Raw genomic sequence first — 19,410 nt, 5'->3', positions numbered from 1 at the left:
CAAATGTATGCTTGACCCACTTTGACAGTAAATTCCAGAAATGTAATAAATAGTAACGTCAAAATGCTGTCTCGCTAATTGCAATTCAGATATATTCATATGCCCATACCCGTGCATATCTAAAATGTTGGATACTATTTAACGGTATGATTCTTATTCATAAATAACCATTACACCGTTTTTTCATTTTTTGCATATTGCAAAAGAAATTCCAAAGACTTATAACGGACTAATCAGAGACTCGAGGCCTAATTATTGATGTTTTGGTAACTATTTGGTGTTTGACTTTAACTGACTCGTCTCGTGTTTACGTATTGAATTTTATGTTGCTACTTTATCACGTAATAATAAATTTCGATTTACTGTCACTGACATGTCGGAATTTAAGAGGGAATAAAGGCTGTAGTGGAGTCGTCAGTTTAATCCAACTAGATTTTGTCTCATAAGTCATACGATACTCCTAGAATTAAAAGTCATTTAAAAATCATTAATTTCTGCGCACTTCTTCTTTGTACGAAAGTAAGTTTTTTCTGTTGTCCTAACTAAAGCAAATTTAATAATTTTCCTCAATTTTCAGCCTTCTTTCGCAGATTCTAATTTATCATCAACACTTCTCCTGAATGCCCAATATTGTAATTAAACATGCAATCAAAATTGAAACATTTACGAATTCCTTGAAAAAATTAACTACGCAAAGTTTCAGATGCCTACATGTTTTTCACAAAGTGTGTCACGGGATTAGTTTATTGTTTTATTTTTTCTAAATTGTTTGAATATTGCAAAAAAAAATGATGTTGAAAGTGATCGGTTCCTGAAAATTTTGAGGATTCAAAAGTCTGACCAATAGCGTTTACTTCTACTGATCGCTACTCGGCACGTCCAGTGCACTGATCTCTACTATAGACTGGATAGGGTATAGGCCGAATTTCGTGTGAGCATTAGAAGACATTTGTTTGAAGGCTGAGTGACACCTTCTGGCGCAAAATTTAAACGGGTCCGTGGACAGACAGATCGAAAGCGTTCACCATTGACGTTGCCTTGGCGTATCTGGCGACCGATTAATTTTCGTCCCAGCAATAATTAATAATTCTTTCAATAAAATGGTGAACAAATGTTGCTACTGTGGAAAACAGGCAAACAAAGATGCATCTAACAGAACATTTCACGTGTAAGTATTAAACTCAAATATATTGTTGTGTAATTATATTGCTTCTGTCATTTCTGGGAAAAATAGGTTATGTCAAATTGGCTTGCTTCAAATTATGCTGCTTGAGATTTGTTTCAAAGTACTATTTTCATGTATCCGTTCACTAGTAGCATGATGTATACATTCAATCTTTTCATATTATGGTATAACATGATTCAAACATTAAATGTGGAGGTTAAGAGGCCACCTCTTTTGTGACAAAATTATGATAGTTGCTTAAATAAAGTTTTCACTATAGATAGTTTGGAAGAGTCAGTAAACAATTTAGTAGTGTATATATGACTGTGCAATAACTTATAATTTTAAAAATGAAGAACTATTACGTACTATGACGAGAAATACTTTGTAACAAGTAGATTTAAGAAGCCGTCTGATATTAATCAATCTAATGATAATTATACCTGTGATAGTAATAAAAAACTGCGAACAGAATTTATAAAATGACTCGGTAGAGGGGAAAACATTATAAAATGTCACTAAACATGAATAGTAAAACGCAATGCAATTAGACATTAATATCGGTAGTTTATATTGTCAATCCTAATTATAAACCGTATATATAATGTTAAATTGCATTACGTTTTACTATTCATTTTCAATAACATTTTATAATGTTCTACTCTCTACCGAGCTCGGGATGTAGTAATTCTGTTATGCATTCAAACTTGTTCTTTTACAGATCACAAAATTCGGGCTACAGTTCCATCTGACATCTTTAGAAGACAACGAGGACAATGTCGAGCAGAATCAATCAGGGATATCGATATTAGCCGAATATAACAAAAGTTAATAATATACAATCATACAATCAATTTTTTAATTCAAATCATACATCAAATTTTCAAATCAATTTGTAATATAATCATTCCGTTATGCTGTACACGAATTTGCAAATTTAAAAAATTAATTCATACATCAAGTTTTCAAATCAATTCGTCATATAATCATTCCATTATGCTTTACAAGAATTTGACAAATTTCAACAATTTATTCATATATCAAATTTTCAAATCAATTTGTCATATAATCATTCCATTATGCTTTACAAGAATTTTACAAATTTCAACAATTTATTCATACATCAAATTTGACGTCATATAATAAATAAATTGATGAAAAAATGACTAAATGAACAAATAAATGAATGTAGAAATATCAATATATGAATTGAACAATCAATTATTCACTCACACGTTTAAATCGTACACTCAACATAATTATCTATAAATTAAACAATGAATTATTCTCTCACATTTCTATTATGCAATCAATATATTATTATACAATTTCTACAAATTGTGCTAATTGACAATCATATGATGAATTTTATAACCAAGATATACGTGAATAAATATATGTAAAATAAGTTGAATTCTATATTTAATCATGCAAGTAAATTATTCAATTGATTTGAAAACGGATAATTTTAGTCGTATTTAAAGAGAAATATGTTTATCATTTCGATGGTAATTCTGCTCAAAACTTAAACAAATACATTATAGGGCAAAAATAGAACATCCTGACTGATGTATTTGGTAGACGGTTTTTGTATTTTTTTATAACAATATTAATGTCCAAGAAATGAAAATTCATAAATCAAAGTTAGCCACGGGGATTACCAATTATATCACTATATTCAGTACATTTTTGCTACTTTTTTGGCTATTAATATTGACTATGTGTCTGTAAGGTTTCATTTCCTTGATTATTCGTCGTATGCGACTGAAGATAGTTCAAGATAATCACACAATATTTTTATGGTATACGTGTATTAACCTGATGTTTCGTATAACGTTTAGTAGACCCGTTTAAATTCACCGCCAGAAAGTGTCACTCTGCCTTCAAACAAATGGCTTCTAATCCTCACAGCCAATTGTAGCTGAGAAGCCGTGCATACCCTATCCAGTGTATAGTAGAGATCAGTGGTCCAGTGATGCCACCTGTGCCAACTGTAAAAGAAATCTAAGCAGCAGCATTCCCTACCATCCAAGCATTTTGATTGGTTGACCAAGATTAGATTAGGTTAGTCAACCAATCAGAATGCTCGGATCGATGTTCTTCTACATCTTGCCGTTCATGAATGTCCAGCCTATGGTGGCAACTCTTCGTTCACTCTTCGTTTTCGACGGTTAATAATATGGTTAATAATCCCGAAAAGTATACAACATGGCCGACAACGAAAAATTCGAATTGGTGGGTCGTCGCAGGCGAGGAAAGCGAGCGTCGAACGTGTTGCGAGATAATAGCAGATCCAGAAATACATCCGAGTCCGAATTCGACGTTGACAATCTGAGCCGGTAAGTTTTCAAGCGGTACGTGAACCGCGTAGTCGATTGTAAATTCGCGGAGAAGAAACGTGACTAGACATAACCTCAAACCAAGTATACCATGTTGCTATTTTCAGCAAACTAAAAGAGGCCAAAGACGAGCTTAACGATTCGAAGTATAAAGTTAGCCTTTTTCAAAGCCTGAAACAATGCACCCAGCTCCTCGACGTAGATCGTATCAACGAAATAGTCTGCTATGGCCTAGGCAATTTCTCCAATCTGAAACAGTCTAGGTATCAGTTAGCTCTGCTCCTAATCCTCAGGGATTCTTTCAGCGCCCAAGCCTTGATTTACGACCCTCTATTCCTTGCTAACGAAGTTCGGTACCTAGAGTCAATAGACTGTCAAGTGCTGCGAGAAAATGAAGAGGGCAAGCGAAAGGTCGAATCAACTACTTTAGTGTATCTACCGCACTGCCCTAAGCAGCTAACAAATAATTATCTGTATGCCAATTGGGGTCCGGGAATAAAGAATTCAATTCTTTTGACAAATAGTTTTACTGAAATACTTGATTCTCACACAACAAAAGCTGTAGTTAATACTGCAGGTTATATAGCAAGGATAAATCCTTTTGTTGAAGAAATTCAATTAGAAAATTCCTTCTTGTATAAAAACGTATTTAACGACTCAGCGCTTCATATTTTCACCAAAGATAACTTGGACAAGGTTCCGATAGGGTTCTGGGCGGATAGGGAAGAACCTGTATACGAAAGGAACGATATTGAGTTCATTGCAAATGTCTTGAAGCCGAGCTTGACGCCGTAGGGATACCATTGATTAGGTCATGGCGTAAGTTTTGATCATCACTAAATCCTTTCTTAAATCCCGGGATTAGTTTTACAGTAAATTTGAGTCAGTGATCAAATCTTTGGATATTTTTTTTACCCAGTTGTACTAATGACACAGAATATTTGAGAAACAATGGTTGCACACTGAATTTCTGATTGCTGAGTTTATTGTGAAATTAAATCTTGATACTTTCATTGCTTCAAGTGAAAAGAAGAATAAATAATTTAGTTCATATTTTGTAATTGCACTGTTGCAGAAACATCAAACGATGAACGGAAATCTGAAAATCCTACGATCACTGATTAATGAGATTCGTCACATAGCGAAGGAGAAGAAAATGAAGGACAATATTATGGTTCAGTATATATTGGAGGAAGCGAGAAAACACAGAGAGACTTCGGAAGTGCTGTGTAAGGCGAGGGAGGAGCTGAAAAGCATGGGAGAGAACTACCTTTGCTATTTAGAATCCCAGAGAAAGTATAATGAAATCAGAACTCAGTATGCCGGTAAAGGTGACAGAAGTGTTAAGGAAACTGCTGACTTAGTGGGATTCAAGCTTCCCCACGATCCAAAATGATTTAGAAGCTGGATTTGTAAATAACGATGAAGTAGTAGTAAATGTAAAAATGTTTATTTCATAACAACGTGTAAGAAAAAAGAAAAAAGGTGAAATAGCAACGTCGATATGTATCGCAAAATATTCGGCTCATTTGTTAAAATCTTTGACACCTGTTATACATATTTTTTTCTCTTTTCACTCAAGAGTATTGCTGGCGGATCGCTTTTGCTATTGTCGACAACTGCATGTTGCTTGTTCCCTCGTATATTGTGCCAATTTTACAATCTCTGAAGAATTTCTCCTGTGGGAAATCAGTCGTGTATCCAACGCCCCCCATGAAATCTATGCATTTAGCAGTCACCCTAACTGCGGTTTCTGTAATACAAACATTCATTATAGCCAAAACTCGAGCTTTAGTCTCGCTGACCACAGAACCGATACGAATTTTCTCACCAGATGCAACTAGCTTCGCCATCGCGGCTTCCTTTGCAAATGGCTTCTTTGCCTCCACCAGACGTGCTGCGTTGTAAACGAGCAATCTTGCACTCTCAACCTCCGTCACTGCTTGTGCAATCTGGTGCTGCATGGACTATAATTGGTGGAAAAATTGTTATCATAATAAGCTAAAAGACGATTAGTTAGAAAGCGTCATCAGTTACAGAGCAGAACATTAATCTTTCACTTAAGGAATAATAAATAGAATGAGGTTGAAGTTCATAACATAACTGTATTGATGTCTATTACAAAAAAATCGTTATTTTGCAACATTGAAATTGTTTAGAATTCAATACACTATGATACAGCAAAACGTAATCACATTTTGCAATGTTAACTTTTCCAACGTTATGCTGAAGTTGGAAAATAAACATGTTTGCGAAATTTTTCGTTACGTTAACGTTAGTAACTTCAACCTCTCCAAAACGCGAATAACTCACCTGAAACGAAAATATGTCTTTTCCAAACTGCTTCCTCTCTAAAGTGTAAGGTATTGTTGCATCAAGCGAGCCCTGCGCCATGCCTATCATTTGAGCACCAATGCCAACTCTCCCCTCGTTCAAAAAACCGGCGGCATATTTGTAACCGTGACCAAACTCTCCCAGTAGGTTGCTTTCTGGAATCTGGAAGGGAAAAGTTTCTTTAAATATTTTTTCGGTACATTTTCGTAAACCCTCGTTATTCCCCTATTTACTTCACCCTGGGGAATTGGATTGTTTGGGCAAACTCACTCTAACATTGTCGAAATGCAACATGCAAGTCCCCGACGCCTTGATGCCTAATTTATCCTCTGGTTTAGCTACTGTGAGTCCCGGTGTTTCTCTATCAACGAAAAATGTGGTGATGCCTCGGTATCCCTGGAATATAAGAGATAAGCGCTATGATTTGTGTTTTCAAATTAAAACCATATGCAAAATTGTTGAACAGACTCCTCACCGCTGATGGGTCCGCGTTTGCAAAAACTAAAAATACTCCAGCTATGTCTGAGTTTGATATCCACATTTTAGTTCCGTTGATGACATAGTCGGAACCGTCTTTCTTCGCCACTGTTTTCAATGAAAATGCATCAGATCCCGCGCTGGGCTCAGTTAAACAGAAACTACCTGGCTGAAAAAAGTAAAGAAAAAAATAAAAAAAATTCACTGGCCTCTTAATGGAGAAAAAATGTATTTCAGCAAAAACTCGGTTATAAAATTGATCAGAATTTAAATTTGACAATTAATATATTATGTTTATGAAAGTTTGTCATTTATCTTGTGAAATGATTAAGGTTCTCATAGATCCACAAGGTTTTTTAGAATATTATTTTCAAAGGAAATCGTAGAGAGATTTCTCTCTACCCAATCACTTGACTGTTATTTTGAAAGTGAATTTCGAAAGCTTATCAACTTTTTAAACATGCGTCAAAAATAGTATTAAAAAGAAATCTTTACGGCAATCATATTTTCGCGACCCTGAAATCGAGTTTATCAAGAAGAGGTATAAATTATCATGTCATATCGCTATAAGTAGACGAGCCTCTTAATTACGTGAATTATATTTATTATTTGATAAACATTTGTGATACATTACACCGCATGCATGTATCAGGGATTACTTACGTATTTTTGAGCAAGGTTTGGCAAATACTTTGCTTTCTGCTCCTCTGTACCGACTTTAATTATCAGTGAATTTACCAAAGTGTTGTGAATATCGACGAGAGCAGCAACCGCTCCGTCTACCTTAGCCAATTCCTCCACCATCAATATCGTCGACATGAAATTGCTCCCTGTGCCCCCGTACTTCTCGGGAATTTCCATGCCCATTAGCTGGCGGAATTGGAAAATTTAAAGAAAAAACAAAACGAATTATCTACAAAAGCGAATATATTAACTCTCTTAAGAATTCTGAATATGGAATCGTGAGTTGATATAGTTTATCGAAAAATCATCTGTAAGAATTTATCTGAAACCGTATGCACAGATTGTGTGTGTGTGTGTATATTTTTGTTTCTTTATTTAATTATTAACATGTGTTTTTTCTCGTCACCAATTATCTCAACTTATTTTCAATATTTTTAATATTTACAATTCGATTGATTTCACAAGATTTTGGAAGTAACAATTGTAATGAACTTAGGAAGATTGTTTAAGAAATTGCAGAGAAATTGATAAAACGCCAACGGATTAAGAAAATTATAAACTTAAAAACCTCAAATCTAGTGGTCCAAACTGGAAATAAAATTGCGAAATTAGGGAAATGAACGGAAATGAACGTTTTTGACATCACGGGCGATGAATTGATACAACTGAGGTTATTAAAAATTATTGCGAATCAAGTGAAATCACCAGATAGCGTTGGAAAATTTCTGAACGGCTTGGGGAAAACGCGTAACAATTTCAATTTATTTATATCGATTTCTACTGTATCATGTTATTTTTATTAATTTTTGGTGTTCATTATGATTTCTTGTGATTCTCTCTTCTGAAAATCACTGGGAATCGCCTAGAACCCTGAAAAACGATTGAGACTCAATGGAAATCAGTTAGTACTGATGTTAGAAATAGTCAAAAATCACATATGGATTTAGAAATCGATACAAATCAGTTGTAATCAATGTCACCAAGGTAAAATCATTTATTCGATTTCCAAGTGAAACTAAAATCATAAAATTTCGGAGGAAAGGAGATTTTTGTGTGAAAAAATTTGGAACATTTTCAACAAGAATTCTTCAAAAATCACTTGTATACACAACGGTGAACATCTTTTTTTAATATTCCGATATGCCATTTTTTTCGGAGAAGTTTGAAAAGTCTTTTGTAACATGGTTAAAAAATTTGAATCAATGTTTACACAATCGAAGATTTTCAATCATTTTTTAACGAATTCCAACACTTCCGATGAATTCCGGTTGACATTATCGATTGAAAAGCTCAAATTCAATCGGTAATACTTCTCAAGAAAATCTGAATATACTTCGTTATGAAATTAAAATTCAGTTGAGGGCCCTTATATTTTTCATTTATTTTCAATTGAAGGCCAAAAATTCTGCCAATTGTCTAATCAAAGACAATTCTTATCGGTTTCCATTGATTTCTATGATTTTTCAATTTTTTACTACTATTTTCTACTCAACCAGAACGTATATTAGTTTTGTAATTCACTGTATAAATAAACTGATCTCTGGTTTTTCGTTATAGCATTGAGATAATGGTAAATTGTGCAACGTGTTTATCAGACTTATTTCACAATCGGTTTGCAATTGGTACGTGTAGTATAAATGTGCGTCATTCTTACCCCATTCGCGAACAAAGACTGCAACAACCCGTCATCGATTTTACCCTCTTTTTCCATTTTTCTTACGATTGGCGAGATCTCATCTTTGGCAAGTTTCGCCACTGCACACAATTAAAGAAACTCTATGAGGTATATAAGGAAAATTGAGTCATTGGGTTAACAGTTCCAGATTCGTCTAACCATATTTTTTTTCCACATTCGATGCCTGTAGGTAAATATTTTTTTTTTTACCCTTTCCAGTGTTTCGAAATGAAATCTGGTTACTTTAATACCGGAAACTGACAACAAGCTTTCGCGATTCCCTTACTTCTGTTTAGACAACAGCATTATCGTGGGCTTAAGCACATGCTTTGCCATTCTGCTAACAGATAGCATAGTTACAATAACTGATTTTCGCACACAAAGTCTATATATCAGCTGATCGCGCGATATATTTGCTATAAATTGCTTGAATATTTATGTTTATTATAGTACAGTATCTTAATTTCTGCTTGTTTCGAATACGTGCACAAATATTGAGATTCTATTGAACAACTCCATTATTCTCAAGGTATTTCTTACCCACCTAACTTTTATTCAGCTTTTCATTGATTTTTTCTCCAATAAATTGTTCGTCCACGTTGTATGAACAAAAATAAGTAGGCATACGTATAATTATAACAGTCTTCATGATCGAACCAGCTGTGTCGTTTCAACTGGATACGATTACAGGTAACTACGAAAGATATTTGAAAGGCCTTGAAAACCTCTCGTCGTCGCGTCGTCAACATGCATTCCTTGTACGCTTAAATGCCGCGATGCATTCTAAAATCGACGTGTAAATATAATCTTTATAACGAAACACGACGAGGACTACTGACCGGTTTCCTTCATCATCTGTTCATCGTCGGTGAATTCCGTCAAGGGACGAGGATTATTCTGACACAATGCAGCACATGCGTGGAATTTTCTACCGTCGATCAGTTTTCTCGGTAACTATGAAAAAAAATATCTTTATAAAATAAACGACGGACCGGAATCACCGATCAGAACGATCGGTATTTAATTGTAATGTAGGGATGCGATATATCGTGGTAAACAGGTGTTATTGTCAATTGCCCACTTACTTGACGCACTAAGGATCTAACGGCATTCATTTTGAAATTAACTTGTTACTAATTCACTCTTGGTGTGATTATCGGCACGAATTGCGTTCCGCAACTGCTCGAATAATACTGCAAGATATGATGAGGCCGGTTCAGATCTGCCAGCCGACCGATACAGCGCGAATCGAGGAAGGTAGGGAACAGGTTACATAATGAGGATAAATCGTCGTCGACACATTCTCGCGGAGTATAAACAGAATAACTAGCCTGTCCAGAAAATCGCGCTTATCACGAAATGCCTTATCACCCTCGTACGGGCGATTGCGTAACTCTGAGTTGATGTGCAGAGAATTTAATGGTTGTTGTAAATTAGGGAATCAGATTTAAATTCGAGCGACGCACGCCTTAATGTGTTGTTGTTTCGTTTAATAATTTTATATTTTACTTGTAACATAGCTCTCCTCTGACTCTCGTCTCTCGACATACATACGTTCGATTCAATTACTACCTATTGTGCACCACTTGATACTGATAAGCCGAATCTCTCGCAAGCGTTTCATCGCTGCAGGCTTTCGTACAAGTAATATTATTTTGGTAATTTTGAAATTCGTTTCAGGTTTGTTATTACTAAACCTCGTTCTATAATGTTGCAGAGAAAATTTTTTGGAATCGTGGAAAAAGGCGCTACTGAGGGTCATGAAATTTAAGTTCATGAAAACTATGTCTAATTCTAAGCTATGCTGGGGGAAATTTCTATAGTTGTGGTTACCGTACAGTCATTAATTATTTTTATTTTTACCATATTACAACCGAAAATGTTAATTGTTCTGGGTACAAAATCAAGTTTAGTTTTGCAGATGTAACCGAAAGATCTGGTATATGTTACTATATGCTTTTTGATTATTGTCACTCGTACTATATTTACTTTAACTGCTTTCATAATCTGATAGCGTTGCACAAATAAACTGAGATCCAAGTCTAGTTGAACTGGAAAAATGTAGTAAACTGAACAAATAAACAATATACCATATTTTTTTGTAGGATTTTACTAAAATTTTCTAGTCTGTAGTAACCGTAACAAACGAAATTTCTCTCGATATATAAAGATATCACAGCAGTGTGCTATTCGTTTGTGTCAAAATAACTCGATTTGACTGGAAACAAATTATATGGGCATTGTGTAAGGCCGTTCGTTTAATCGCGAGATGAAAATAGGCATATGCTGAAAAATCATTATTGTAGTCGTTAGAGTGAATGTAACTTATAATATATCACGAAACGTGTGTAAGAGTTGTGAAAATTCGATCTTATTGTTCGGTAACTTATGTAGAACTCATTGTCCAACCGAATAAGCTTGAATTCATCAGCATTGAGCAAATGACGAGTTTGTGATACTAATATTTATATGATTATTTCGATCAATTCATATATTTCTTTCATAATCTTCTTTGGTCGGAAAAAAAAGTTTGTCTCTATTGTTGGTAGCGCTGCCGCAGCTCCCGTACGACCGTAAATATCTAAAATGGCGATGAAAACCATCCACCTATTTACGTACAGTTTGTATATTAAACGACGATTACATAGCCGCACGCATGAATATTTACAGCTGAACAAGGCATTGAGAAACGCTCTCCGAGTTGGAAAAAAAAAAAGTCAATCAGTGTCGGAGTCACCTTTGTATTTGAATCATATATTTGAATAAATTAATAACTAACCGTAATCCGGAATTCGACCTTGCGATATATCGAATACTCGAACGTTTTGAACGCCTTGAACGCAGTCGTATATCGATTCCGGCGAATCCCCGGCCTCTTCCGGCGCGGCAACTTCTTCCGGTTAATGTCGTGGTACTCTGCTGTTGTCGGTGAGTGCCAACAAATATAATCTGGGCTCATCCGCTACGGGAAAGTGATTTTATACAAAAATATTCGAGTGTTAGATACAGTGAAGCCTTTCTCGTTGAATGATTGTAGCATTTTTACTCCTCGAGAGCTATTATCTTCATTACTTTAGTATTGACAATGACAGACATCCATGTGAGATGTTTGCGTTGGTATAAATAAACTAGAGATTCTCTGTAATGCCATCTTTATATTTCTATTCTAAGTCATTATCGAATCGTAAATAGCACCAGGAAAGGAAAACACAACAGGCGGCAGTAAACGCACTTCATATTTTGACGTAACGGTTCTTTTCTCCAGGAGACGAGACAGCAAGCCGTAGTCAAGCATGAAGTTTAACAGCTTGGTTTCATCCTCGCGGAGGAAAAACCGCAAACGCCATTTCACCGCACCTTCCCATATCAGAAGGCGACTAATGAGCGCTCCTCTGTCAAAGGAACTTCGCCAGAAGTACAACGTACGATCCATGCCCATCCGCAAGGACGACGAAGTGCAGGTAAACCTAACCTAACTTCTTCTAACCTCAAACATCCCTCGGCCGATTTATATCCCTTACAGAATTCGCAGGCATCCCGTATTTTGGATTCTTGCTATACAAGTTACCCAACATGACCAGGATAACTCTATAACCACATTATAACGGAGTTCAAGAGAAGTCGATCTGAAACTCTTCTACACTTGGTCATTTATCTTTCGTCTGCCGTAATTACTTCAAGTGACCAACATCAAATCTACTACACATCTTCCTCGTGGTCATCAATTTTTAAAAATTTTCGACATTCCACAAAGTACTATGAATCAGCACTGGTACAATTTTTTCAAATCTTTTTTTCTGACTATAATACTTATTAAACTACTGATGTTAATACTGTTTCCTGAGTATAATCGTATGTTTGACATTTCTTTTGTTATCAATTGAAAGCGAAAAACCAATTACATACTTCAATAATCCTGAAACTTGAAACATTTGATTAACGATTTCGAAGGTCTGTCTGACCTTTAAAAAAGCAGTAATTAAAATGCATATGATTGTACAACAACACGATTTCATGGAGAACTAGAAACTATTCTAGTACTTGCTGACTGAAACATGCGCTTCTTAATACGCTTTCCTTAATACTATGGTTACCAATTTTTTTTTAAATTATTCAATTCAATTTTATCTGATTAGTTATACTCTTGCAAATTGCAAATGTATGAGACAAAAGTGAACATGCCTCAATGAAGTAGTAACAAAAAATAATGCAAGATTCTTATTAAACACATGTCTAATGCGAGTTCACCATCTGCGAAAAAGAGTTATTTTTTCGGTTGCTTCACTGGGACTGCGGAAGTGTATTTCACATAAACCGGGACAAGACAGACTAATCAATGATGAACCAAACCATTCACTGATGAGGTGAACAGACGACTTGATTTTTTTGATCCGCTGTCGAGGTTTTCTCGAATAGTGGCTCTTGAATCTTGTCCGGTTCATGTCCTGCAGAGAAATTGGCTCTGAGCGTACTTTTCTCAATCACTAGTTCAACTTTACATATAGCCAACCACTTGCGACTGTTTTTTTTACTACTTTTCTTTTTGTTTCACAATCTGCAGGTTGTCCGCGGTCACTACAAGGGACAGCAAGTTGGGAAAGTTGTACAAGTGTACAGGAAAAAATTCGTCGTTTATGTTGAACGAATTCAGAGGGAAAAGGCTAACGGAGCGAGTGTCTATGTTGGCATTGACCCTTCCAAGGTAAATTGATTATCTTATCAAATTTATAATCCACTCAAAATACAATTCATCATTCAATGTGAGTTGGGATGTGATGCAAGATATTTTTCCAGTGTAACTAGGTTTTTCTGAAAAATCTACGATAATTTTGAAAATTTTGGGAATTCAAACATTGTCAATACTTAAAGCACAAGACAGTTGAATTCAACACTTAAAAATGATGATATAAACCATTCACATAGGATTGGACAAACGGTTTTACTGGTGACGACATATCTAGGGTACTCCTAGATTTTGAAGTTCTGGTTTTTCCCGGTCCAATCGCTGCAGAGAGATTGGCACTGATTAATACTTGAAAAAGACTTTTTTTGATCAAGTGAAGGCAAACGGAGCTCACAATTTTACAGATCATTTTTCAACCTGAATGATTTTTATTGTATTTCTTTTAGACGGTGATTGTCAAACTAAAAATGGACAAAGATCGCAAAAAGATCATCGACAGGAGGAGCAAGGGACGTCTTGCTGCTCTAGGCAAAGATAAGGGCAAATACACCGAGGATACCACTGCCGCAATGGAAACCTCGTAAACCGTAAAACATTTCCCAACTTATGTACCACAATAAAAAACGTAAAACCTCAAGATTTCAAGATTCTTTCTTGTGTGTTTGTTAAAATAATTAACAAAAAACAAACATTCGATCACTGACTGATGCGGGATTATTATTACACAGGTGATTGGTGGATAATTGATGAACGTTTGATTTTAATTCGAGTCATTATCATCTAATATTAGAAAAATGAGCTGAAATTTTTTTAAACTTATGCATGAAGGTGAATAGAAGACGTGATCGGCGTTACGAATTTTATTTTTTTGTTTTTCTCTTCATTTTCAATATAAATAGTAATATTAAATGAATAGTAGACAGTATAAATATTAATGATAATCAATTAAATAATTATGAAAACTATAAAAGCTGCTAAAAAAACGTGCTCATCTTATTTCATACTTCTTGGCTTTTTCAACACTTACTGGTTTGGTTTCAATAATTACAATTGCACCGCCATGAACCCTATCATTAATCTAGATTCGTGTTATTTATTGTATGTATTTCCTGTGTTTATCTTTCCTGCTTGGGCCCCAAGCATAGCACACCAATTAGGTAATATGAATATTTCATTATTCGGCAATTTGCTTTTCCAATTTACAACTTCGTGCATTAAGTACGGTAATCTCTAAAGTGTTCTCAAATTAACATTTGAATACTAAATTCCTGAATGATCCTTTTATTATATACTTCACTTCAATGCTCGGTTTTCTGCTGCATATCACAGTTAATAAAGATCTCGCAACATATTTTAAATCGTGCAAAAAATGTGAACGGTTGACTTACTGTATGGAAAAAAGATCTATGTAGCCCAATAACCTATATGCCCAGTATCATTCATTTCTTTTTTCGTTGCTCTAAATTTACAACATTTTCAAATTTATTTTACGTAAGCGTACATATATTTACAAATACTTTGCAAAATTCCTATCGCATTTTATTAGCTAAATATTATTTTTATGCACTTTTTTTTTTTAACAAAGAAAAATCAACAAAACGATAGAGTAGCTCTAGATCCGGATTACTTGGTGTAGCAAATATTTGTTTATTTTGAGTTTTCACGAATCAAAAAATTGCATAATAGCACAATCCGTTTTGTTTTTGCATTTTAAGCGTAAATCTAAACGCTAAATTACAAAAACTGCAAAAATAATACAGTACTGAGTTAAACCTACGGTACAGAATCGTAGAATCGCTAGTTTTTTAAACAAAACAGGTTGATTAAGGTTCCGCTGACCTGACTTGAAAATATCAAATCGTGAAGTCATAAATACGTGCAGCGCCTCTGAACGTTGAACGGTAAACTAAGGCCGCTGATTTCATTGGCTTGTTCTGTTAGATCCAACCAATGATGTCAGTTACAGATCGAAACATACTTCTTGTGGATCATAAACGGGCTGCTGTCACATGAAAAACGCGTATACGAATCGAGCTATGTTTACAAAAAAATAACTGATAGTATAAGTTTTCCGGGATAACGTGTGTGCTTTTGTACGCGTGAATCTCCCTGGCGAAGGTGAAAAACATGCGGTAGCTCCGATCGGCCACGTTTGTTGTCGCGTGATTTTATTCACTTCATCATTCTTTATTATAAACATTATCAGCGATTTGCCTGAGCAAATCATTGAGCAGATTCATACTTTCGTTATCGCAAGATTCGTATAGGCTTTTTCACCCAATTTCCACGCTTCTGACGTCACGAAATATATATATGACATAGGAAACGTGTAAATGAATCGCATGATTGCTCACTACGTGATTATTTCCCTAATTGCGCCACATTCTTCAAATGGTTAGATAAGGAGTGAAGTCTTAAAATCAAAGTTAAAGTAGCATTTGTTATTAGTTGGTTATTGCAGTGCGTAATGAATGTGCCCGAGCATTGTTGTATGCTTATACAATATCTATATTTCGTATGCATAATTATTAATTCATAATAGGGCTCAAAAAGTTTTACGGTGAATTGCTCTACTCCCTTCTTCGTCATATTCCCTCTTGCTCACCCACATCTTCTTAAAAGTGTCCAAAGAAGCTAAAATTGATCCTCCGATCCAGGTGCTGTACAATCGTTCCTGAGGCGCTGATATCTGAAGTGAAAAAACAGTATTGTAAGTACCATGAAAACATCAATCGCTGAATCTTGTATGTAACCATAACATACCCTGATCTTGATATCCTTTGTTGACAATTTACGAATTTCCGAAAGTAACCTATCACCAAATCCCTGAAAACGACATTTTAATGTTAATAAATAATTCGATTATACTACAACATATTGTTAACCAACTTTCATATCTTATCATTTCAAACTGCTGCAAACTCACTCGGAAAAGTGTTGATCCTCCGGACAGTACAATATTTTGATAAAGAACCTTCCTCAAGTCTAAATCTGACTTTTGGATTGAATACATTAGCACTTCATGGAGCCCTTCACATTCCTCGCCCACAAGATCCGGTCTAAAAAGAACTTCAGGAGCTCTAAACCTAGCTGGTCCGATCTGAAAAAGAGGACACAAAAAAGAGACAAGTGTTGAAACTGTTCACTGGATTTTCTATGGAAGGAAATCGTCTCTTAGACCAATATTCACCTCAAGATTACTTCCATCTGGTAAAGTGTACTGGAATTTTTCGGTCTCAACGGTCTCCTCTTTTTGTGGATTACTCGCAAGATAGCAAGCCCTTTCTTTGATAGTTCTAACAATCTCAAACTCTGCTGTAGTCTTAAAATTAATGCCTTCTTTGCGCAGGAGTAATCTAAGATACCTGCTAACGTCTCTACCAGCTATGTCAACCCTCATTATACTGTGCGGCATTGCGAATCCTTCATATATTGGAACTGCATGAGTAACTCCATCACCCGCGTCTAAAACGACACCGGTTGTCCTTCCGGTGGCGTATCTGTGATATAAAATTGAAAAACGGGTAAAAAAAGAACTTTACATTCGTAACGGCAAAAAAGTGATTTTCACTTCTTTCAACGCTACTCACAAACTAAGTACAGCTTGCATAGAGACGAATAAAGCTGGGACGTTGAATGTTTCGAAGAATATCTCGGCAGCCTTTTCTCTGTTCTTTCGCGGGTTCAATGGTGCTTCTGTTAGGAGAACGGGATGCTCTTCGCTAAATGTCGCCAGCTGGTCTTTACTATATACGTATGACCAGATCCTCTCCATGTCGTTCCAATCCGTTACTATGCCGTGTTCCATTGGATAGCTCAGCGACAACAACCCTCTGTGCTCTTCGGCAATGGGGCCAACAAAAAGATCCCCTTCCAAGGCTCCTGCCATAACTCGAACATGCTTGGGCCTCCCAATGCTATTGTAAGAATGATTTGATTATTATTATTATCATTGTAGTTTGATATTATTTGGGCGTTGTTAACGTCATGACCAGACCAGTGTAGCTGTATGTTAATTACGGTTTTACTATTCACATCACATAATCATGGGGCACGCTCTAAAGAGGATGCCATTGAGTAAGAAAAACTCAACAAGGGATTTGAATTATTTTATGCCTCACATCATCGCACCATTGACAATCTTTACTATGCTACTCAGCATTCATACGATACGGTCTTAAGTATTCATTCAAATAAGGTTGGGTAAAAATTATATGATTACAAACAACCTAATCAAGAATGATTCTAAAAAAAATCTCAGGATGGATTGGATTGGCTATCAATTCCACATCATGGAAAGATGTTATATTTACGATGTGAGCTTAGCTGCTGAAAGTTGGCAACTTTTATTCGAATTAAGTATAATACGTTGACTTTAAGAAATGCAAATAGTAGAGATTTGATCGAATCATCAATTACCACAAAATTGAATTCTATGGTCATTCGAATAGAAGAATTTAATACCTACAGCTATAAGTCGTGATCTTTTAAGATTTGGTTTAGTTTATTGATCATCAGAAATTGACGATGCTTATATAGAAAGAAAACGGTAATTGTTCCAAAATTATTGATTCAAATATAATGAGATAACAAGTTGATTATTCGCCTGATTTCAATTATTATGATCTCAACTTTTACAAGATTAAAGTTGGTAACATTAACGCAACGAGATAATGAGAAAATTTCACGATTTTACAGATTCGCGACAGTGTTTGACTACATCACATTTTTCGAGTAAAAATGTTATTTTCATACAAATTTATCAGTATTTTCAACATCCTTTTTACTACTTTTGAAATGTCTTTGTCATTTTAATTTTCGAATATATTTCCTGCATTCATAAAAAAGCAGATTTTCTTCTGAAGAGTTAAATTTCCCAACAATCGGAATAAAACTGATTGTTAAATTGAAATCTAGCAAAAACTAGAAGTTGCTTGAGAAATTGTTATAACAATTTGCTTAACTATTAATAAATACTGGAGATCAATATACTAAAATAAGCTTTAGAAATGCAATACTTCCGCGTTCTCATCATGTGTCAATGTCAATCCGTACTGACTCTTCTGACATAGAAGAAAATCGGAAAAATTAATAACGATGCTTAGAACTCTTTGGTTTAGAGAAGATTAGATTACTTATTTCAATATCCATCCTTCTCGTTTCGAGATAAAGGTAAACATAAAGCCCCAGTGATAAATCCTTTCGCGAGGAAACCGCCGGGTTTCGAAATATCGTGGAAGTACTTACTAATTTGGGAATCTGCATTTTGGAACTTGGCCACCGGCGAATCCAGCTTTAATCACTCCGGAACCCTGCAGCAACAGTTTGCGGATAAATGAATGTGATATTTCTTATTGATTGTATCCGTAATATCATTTGTTAAAATGCATGCACATTACGAGAAAAACGAGTGAGGCTAGATCGACGGATGGCCTTAAATTCGTAATCAGTTATGGGGAAATTTTTATCGAAGTAATTTACTTAGCAATCGATTCTCTGTTTGAAAAATCCGTGGCACTAAAAAATGCAAATGACATTTGTGACAGTTTCTTATTTCCAATCATCTTATCTAACGGGGAGTTGTGAATCATTTCAATGGCACAAACAGCCGACAATATGGCGGAACTGACTTTGACATGTCATAAAAAATTGAAAACACTCGAACAGAGTTATTCGACGATAATCCTATTGCACTTACATTGTCTATAACAACCGGCTGATTAACAATAACATCATACGGTTCCATTTCAACCGCTCTGTTCTTTTAACTACCCTAAATTATGGTCAGATTCACTTTAGCCTCAACTGTCGCACACCTTTCTTCAGGTGAGCTCTGAGGGAAGCGGCTGATCGAAAATATTTGCGATTAATCCCCTCGGCGGATGCAATTCGAGAGTTCGAGAATAGGCGGGCGATATTTTACCCGCGAAACATTCAACTCCTATCGCACATAATATTCTTCCAATTCATGAATGCAATTAACAATTGTTAAAATTTGAATTTTATACTGATTCTCATCAACGCTCGATAAACATGTAATAACAGAAACAGA

General features: G+C 35.3%; 5 protein-coding genes across 5 annotated transcripts; 3 read left to right on the top strand and 2 right to left on the bottom strand.

Moving 5' to 3' along the window:
* Window positions 1-3,310: 3,310 nt before the first annotated feature.
* LOC124407410 lies at window positions 3,311-4,207 on the top strand. The gene is made up of 3 exons (XM_046883517.1): window positions 3,311-3,504; window positions 3,612-3,767; window positions 4,082-4,207. Exons 1-3 carry the CDS (start codon window positions 3,374-3,376, stop codon window positions 4,110-4,112), a joined length of 318 nt encoding a protein of 105 aa, XP_046739473.1. The 5' UTR covers window positions 3,311-3,373; the 3' UTR covers window positions 4,113-4,207.
* LOC124407411 (protein FMC1 homolog) lies at window positions 4,200-5,468 on the top strand. Its single transcript, XM_046883519.1, has 2 exons — window positions 4,200-4,323; window positions 4,580-5,468. The coding sequence occupies exon 2, from the start codon at window positions 4,592-4,594 to the stop codon at window positions 4,898-4,900; it is 309 nt and encodes a 102-aa protein (XP_046739475.1). The 5' UTR covers window positions 4,200-4,323; window positions 4,580-4,591; the 3' UTR covers window positions 4,901-5,468.
* On the bottom strand, window positions 5,080-9,947 carry LOC124407405 (short/branched chain specific acyl-CoA dehydrogenase, mitochondrial). Its single transcript, XM_046883512.1, has 9 exons — window positions 9,760-9,947; window positions 9,514-9,628; window positions 8,654-8,754; window positions 6,979-7,185; window positions 6,314-6,484; window positions 6,109-6,234; window positions 5,818-6,000; window positions 5,336-5,471; window positions 5,080-5,257 (listed from the first exon to the last, which is right to left on the bottom strand). The coding sequence occupies exons 1-9, from the start codon at window positions 9,787-9,789 to the stop codon at window positions 5,082-5,084; spliced, it is 1,245 nt and encodes a 414-aa protein (XP_046739468.1). The 5' UTR covers window positions 9,790-9,947; the 3' UTR covers window positions 5,080-5,081.
* A 1,557-nt stretch (window positions 9,948-11,504) lies between these two features.
* Window positions 11,505-13,995, top strand: LOC124407409 (60S ribosomal protein L26). The gene is made up of 4 exons (XM_046883516.1): window positions 11,505-11,602; window positions 11,940-12,135; window positions 13,236-13,376; window positions 13,805-13,995. The coding sequence occupies exons 2-4, from the start codon at window positions 11,968-11,970 to the stop codon at window positions 13,940-13,942; spliced, it is 447 nt and encodes a 148-aa protein (XP_046739472.1). The 5' UTR covers window positions 11,505-11,602; window positions 11,940-11,967; the 3' UTR covers window positions 13,943-13,995.
* A 1,731-nt stretch (window positions 13,996-15,726) lies between these two features.
* LOC124407406 (actin-related protein 1) lies at window positions 15,727-19,198 on the bottom strand. Its single transcript, XM_046883513.1, has 7 exons — window positions 19,057-19,198; window positions 18,606-18,670; window positions 16,949-17,275; window positions 16,549-16,858; window positions 16,285-16,458; window positions 16,122-16,184; window positions 15,727-16,047 (listed from the first exon to the last, which is right to left on the bottom strand). The coding sequence occupies exons 1-7, from the start codon at window positions 19,102-19,104 to the stop codon at window positions 15,904-15,906; spliced, it is 1,131 nt and encodes a 376-aa protein (XP_046739469.1). The 5' UTR covers window positions 19,105-19,198; the 3' UTR covers window positions 15,727-15,903.
* Window positions 19,199-19,410: the final 212 nt, after the last annotated feature.

The sequence above is a fragment of the Diprion similis genome, chromosome 6 (assembly GCF_021155765.1).
Source record: "Diprion similis isolate iyDipSimi1 chromosome 6, iyDipSimi1.1, whole genome shotgun sequence".
Classification (NCBI taxonomy): domain Eukaryota; kingdom Metazoa; phylum Arthropoda; class Insecta; order Hymenoptera; family Diprionidae; genus Diprion; species Diprion similis.
Note: the sequence above shows the minus strand (reverse complement) of the source record. Positions and strands in the feature narration are given on the sequence as shown.

Bases quoted from the DNA above. Each gene is read 5' to 3' on its own strand.
- LOC124407410 (XM_046883517.1), top strand. From the start codon at position 3,374: ATGGCCGACAACGAAAAATTCGAATTGGTGGGTCGTCGCAGGCGAGGA. The intron at 3,505-3,611 runs GTAAGTTTTCAA...TGCTATTTTCAG, and splicing joins GACGTTGACAATCTGAGCCG to CAAACTAAAAGAGGCCAAAG. The intron at 3,768-4,081 runs GTATCAGTTAGC...TTAATACTGCAG, and splicing joins TCCAATCTGAAACAGTCTAG to GTTATATAGCAAGGATAAAT.
- LOC124407411 (XM_046883519.1), top strand. From the start codon at position 4,592: ATGAACGGAAATCTGAAAATCCTACGATCACTGATTAATGAGATTCGT.
- LOC124407405 (XM_046883512.1), bottom strand. From the start codon at position 9,789: ATGAATGCCGTTAGATCCTTAGTGCGTCAA. The intron at 9,629-9,759 runs GTAAGTGGGCAA...TTTTTTTCATAG, and splicing joins TTAGATCCTTAGTGCGTCAA to TTACCGAGAAAACTGATCGA. The intron at 8,755-9,513 runs GTCAGTAGTCCT...AATTGTGTGCAG, and splicing joins ACAGATGATGAAGGAAACCG to TGGCGAAACTTGCCAAAGAT.
- LOC124407409 (XM_046883516.1), top strand. From the start codon at position 11,968: ATGAAGTTTAACAGCTTGGTTTCATCCTCGCGGAGGAAAAACCGCAAA. The intron at 12,136-13,235 runs GTAAACCTAACC...CACAATCTGCAG, and splicing joins GCAAGGACGACGAAGTGCAG to GTTGTCCGCGGTCACTACAA. The intron at 13,377-13,804 runs GTAAATTGATTA...TATTTCTTTTAG, and splicing joins TTGGCATTGACCCTTCCAAG to ACGGTGATTGTCAAACTAAA.
- LOC124407406 (XM_046883513.1), bottom strand. From the start codon at position 19,104: ATGGAACCGTATGATGTTATTGTTAATCAGCCGGTTGTTATAGACAAT. The intron at 17,276-18,605 runs GTAAGTACTTCC...TTCTTACAATAG, and splicing joins AAATGCAGATTCCCAAATTA to CATTGGGAGGCCCAAGCATG. The intron at 16,459-16,548 runs GTGAATATTGGT...CCTCTTTTTCAG, and splicing joins CAGATGGAAGTAATCTTGAG to ATCGGACCAGCTAGGTTTAG.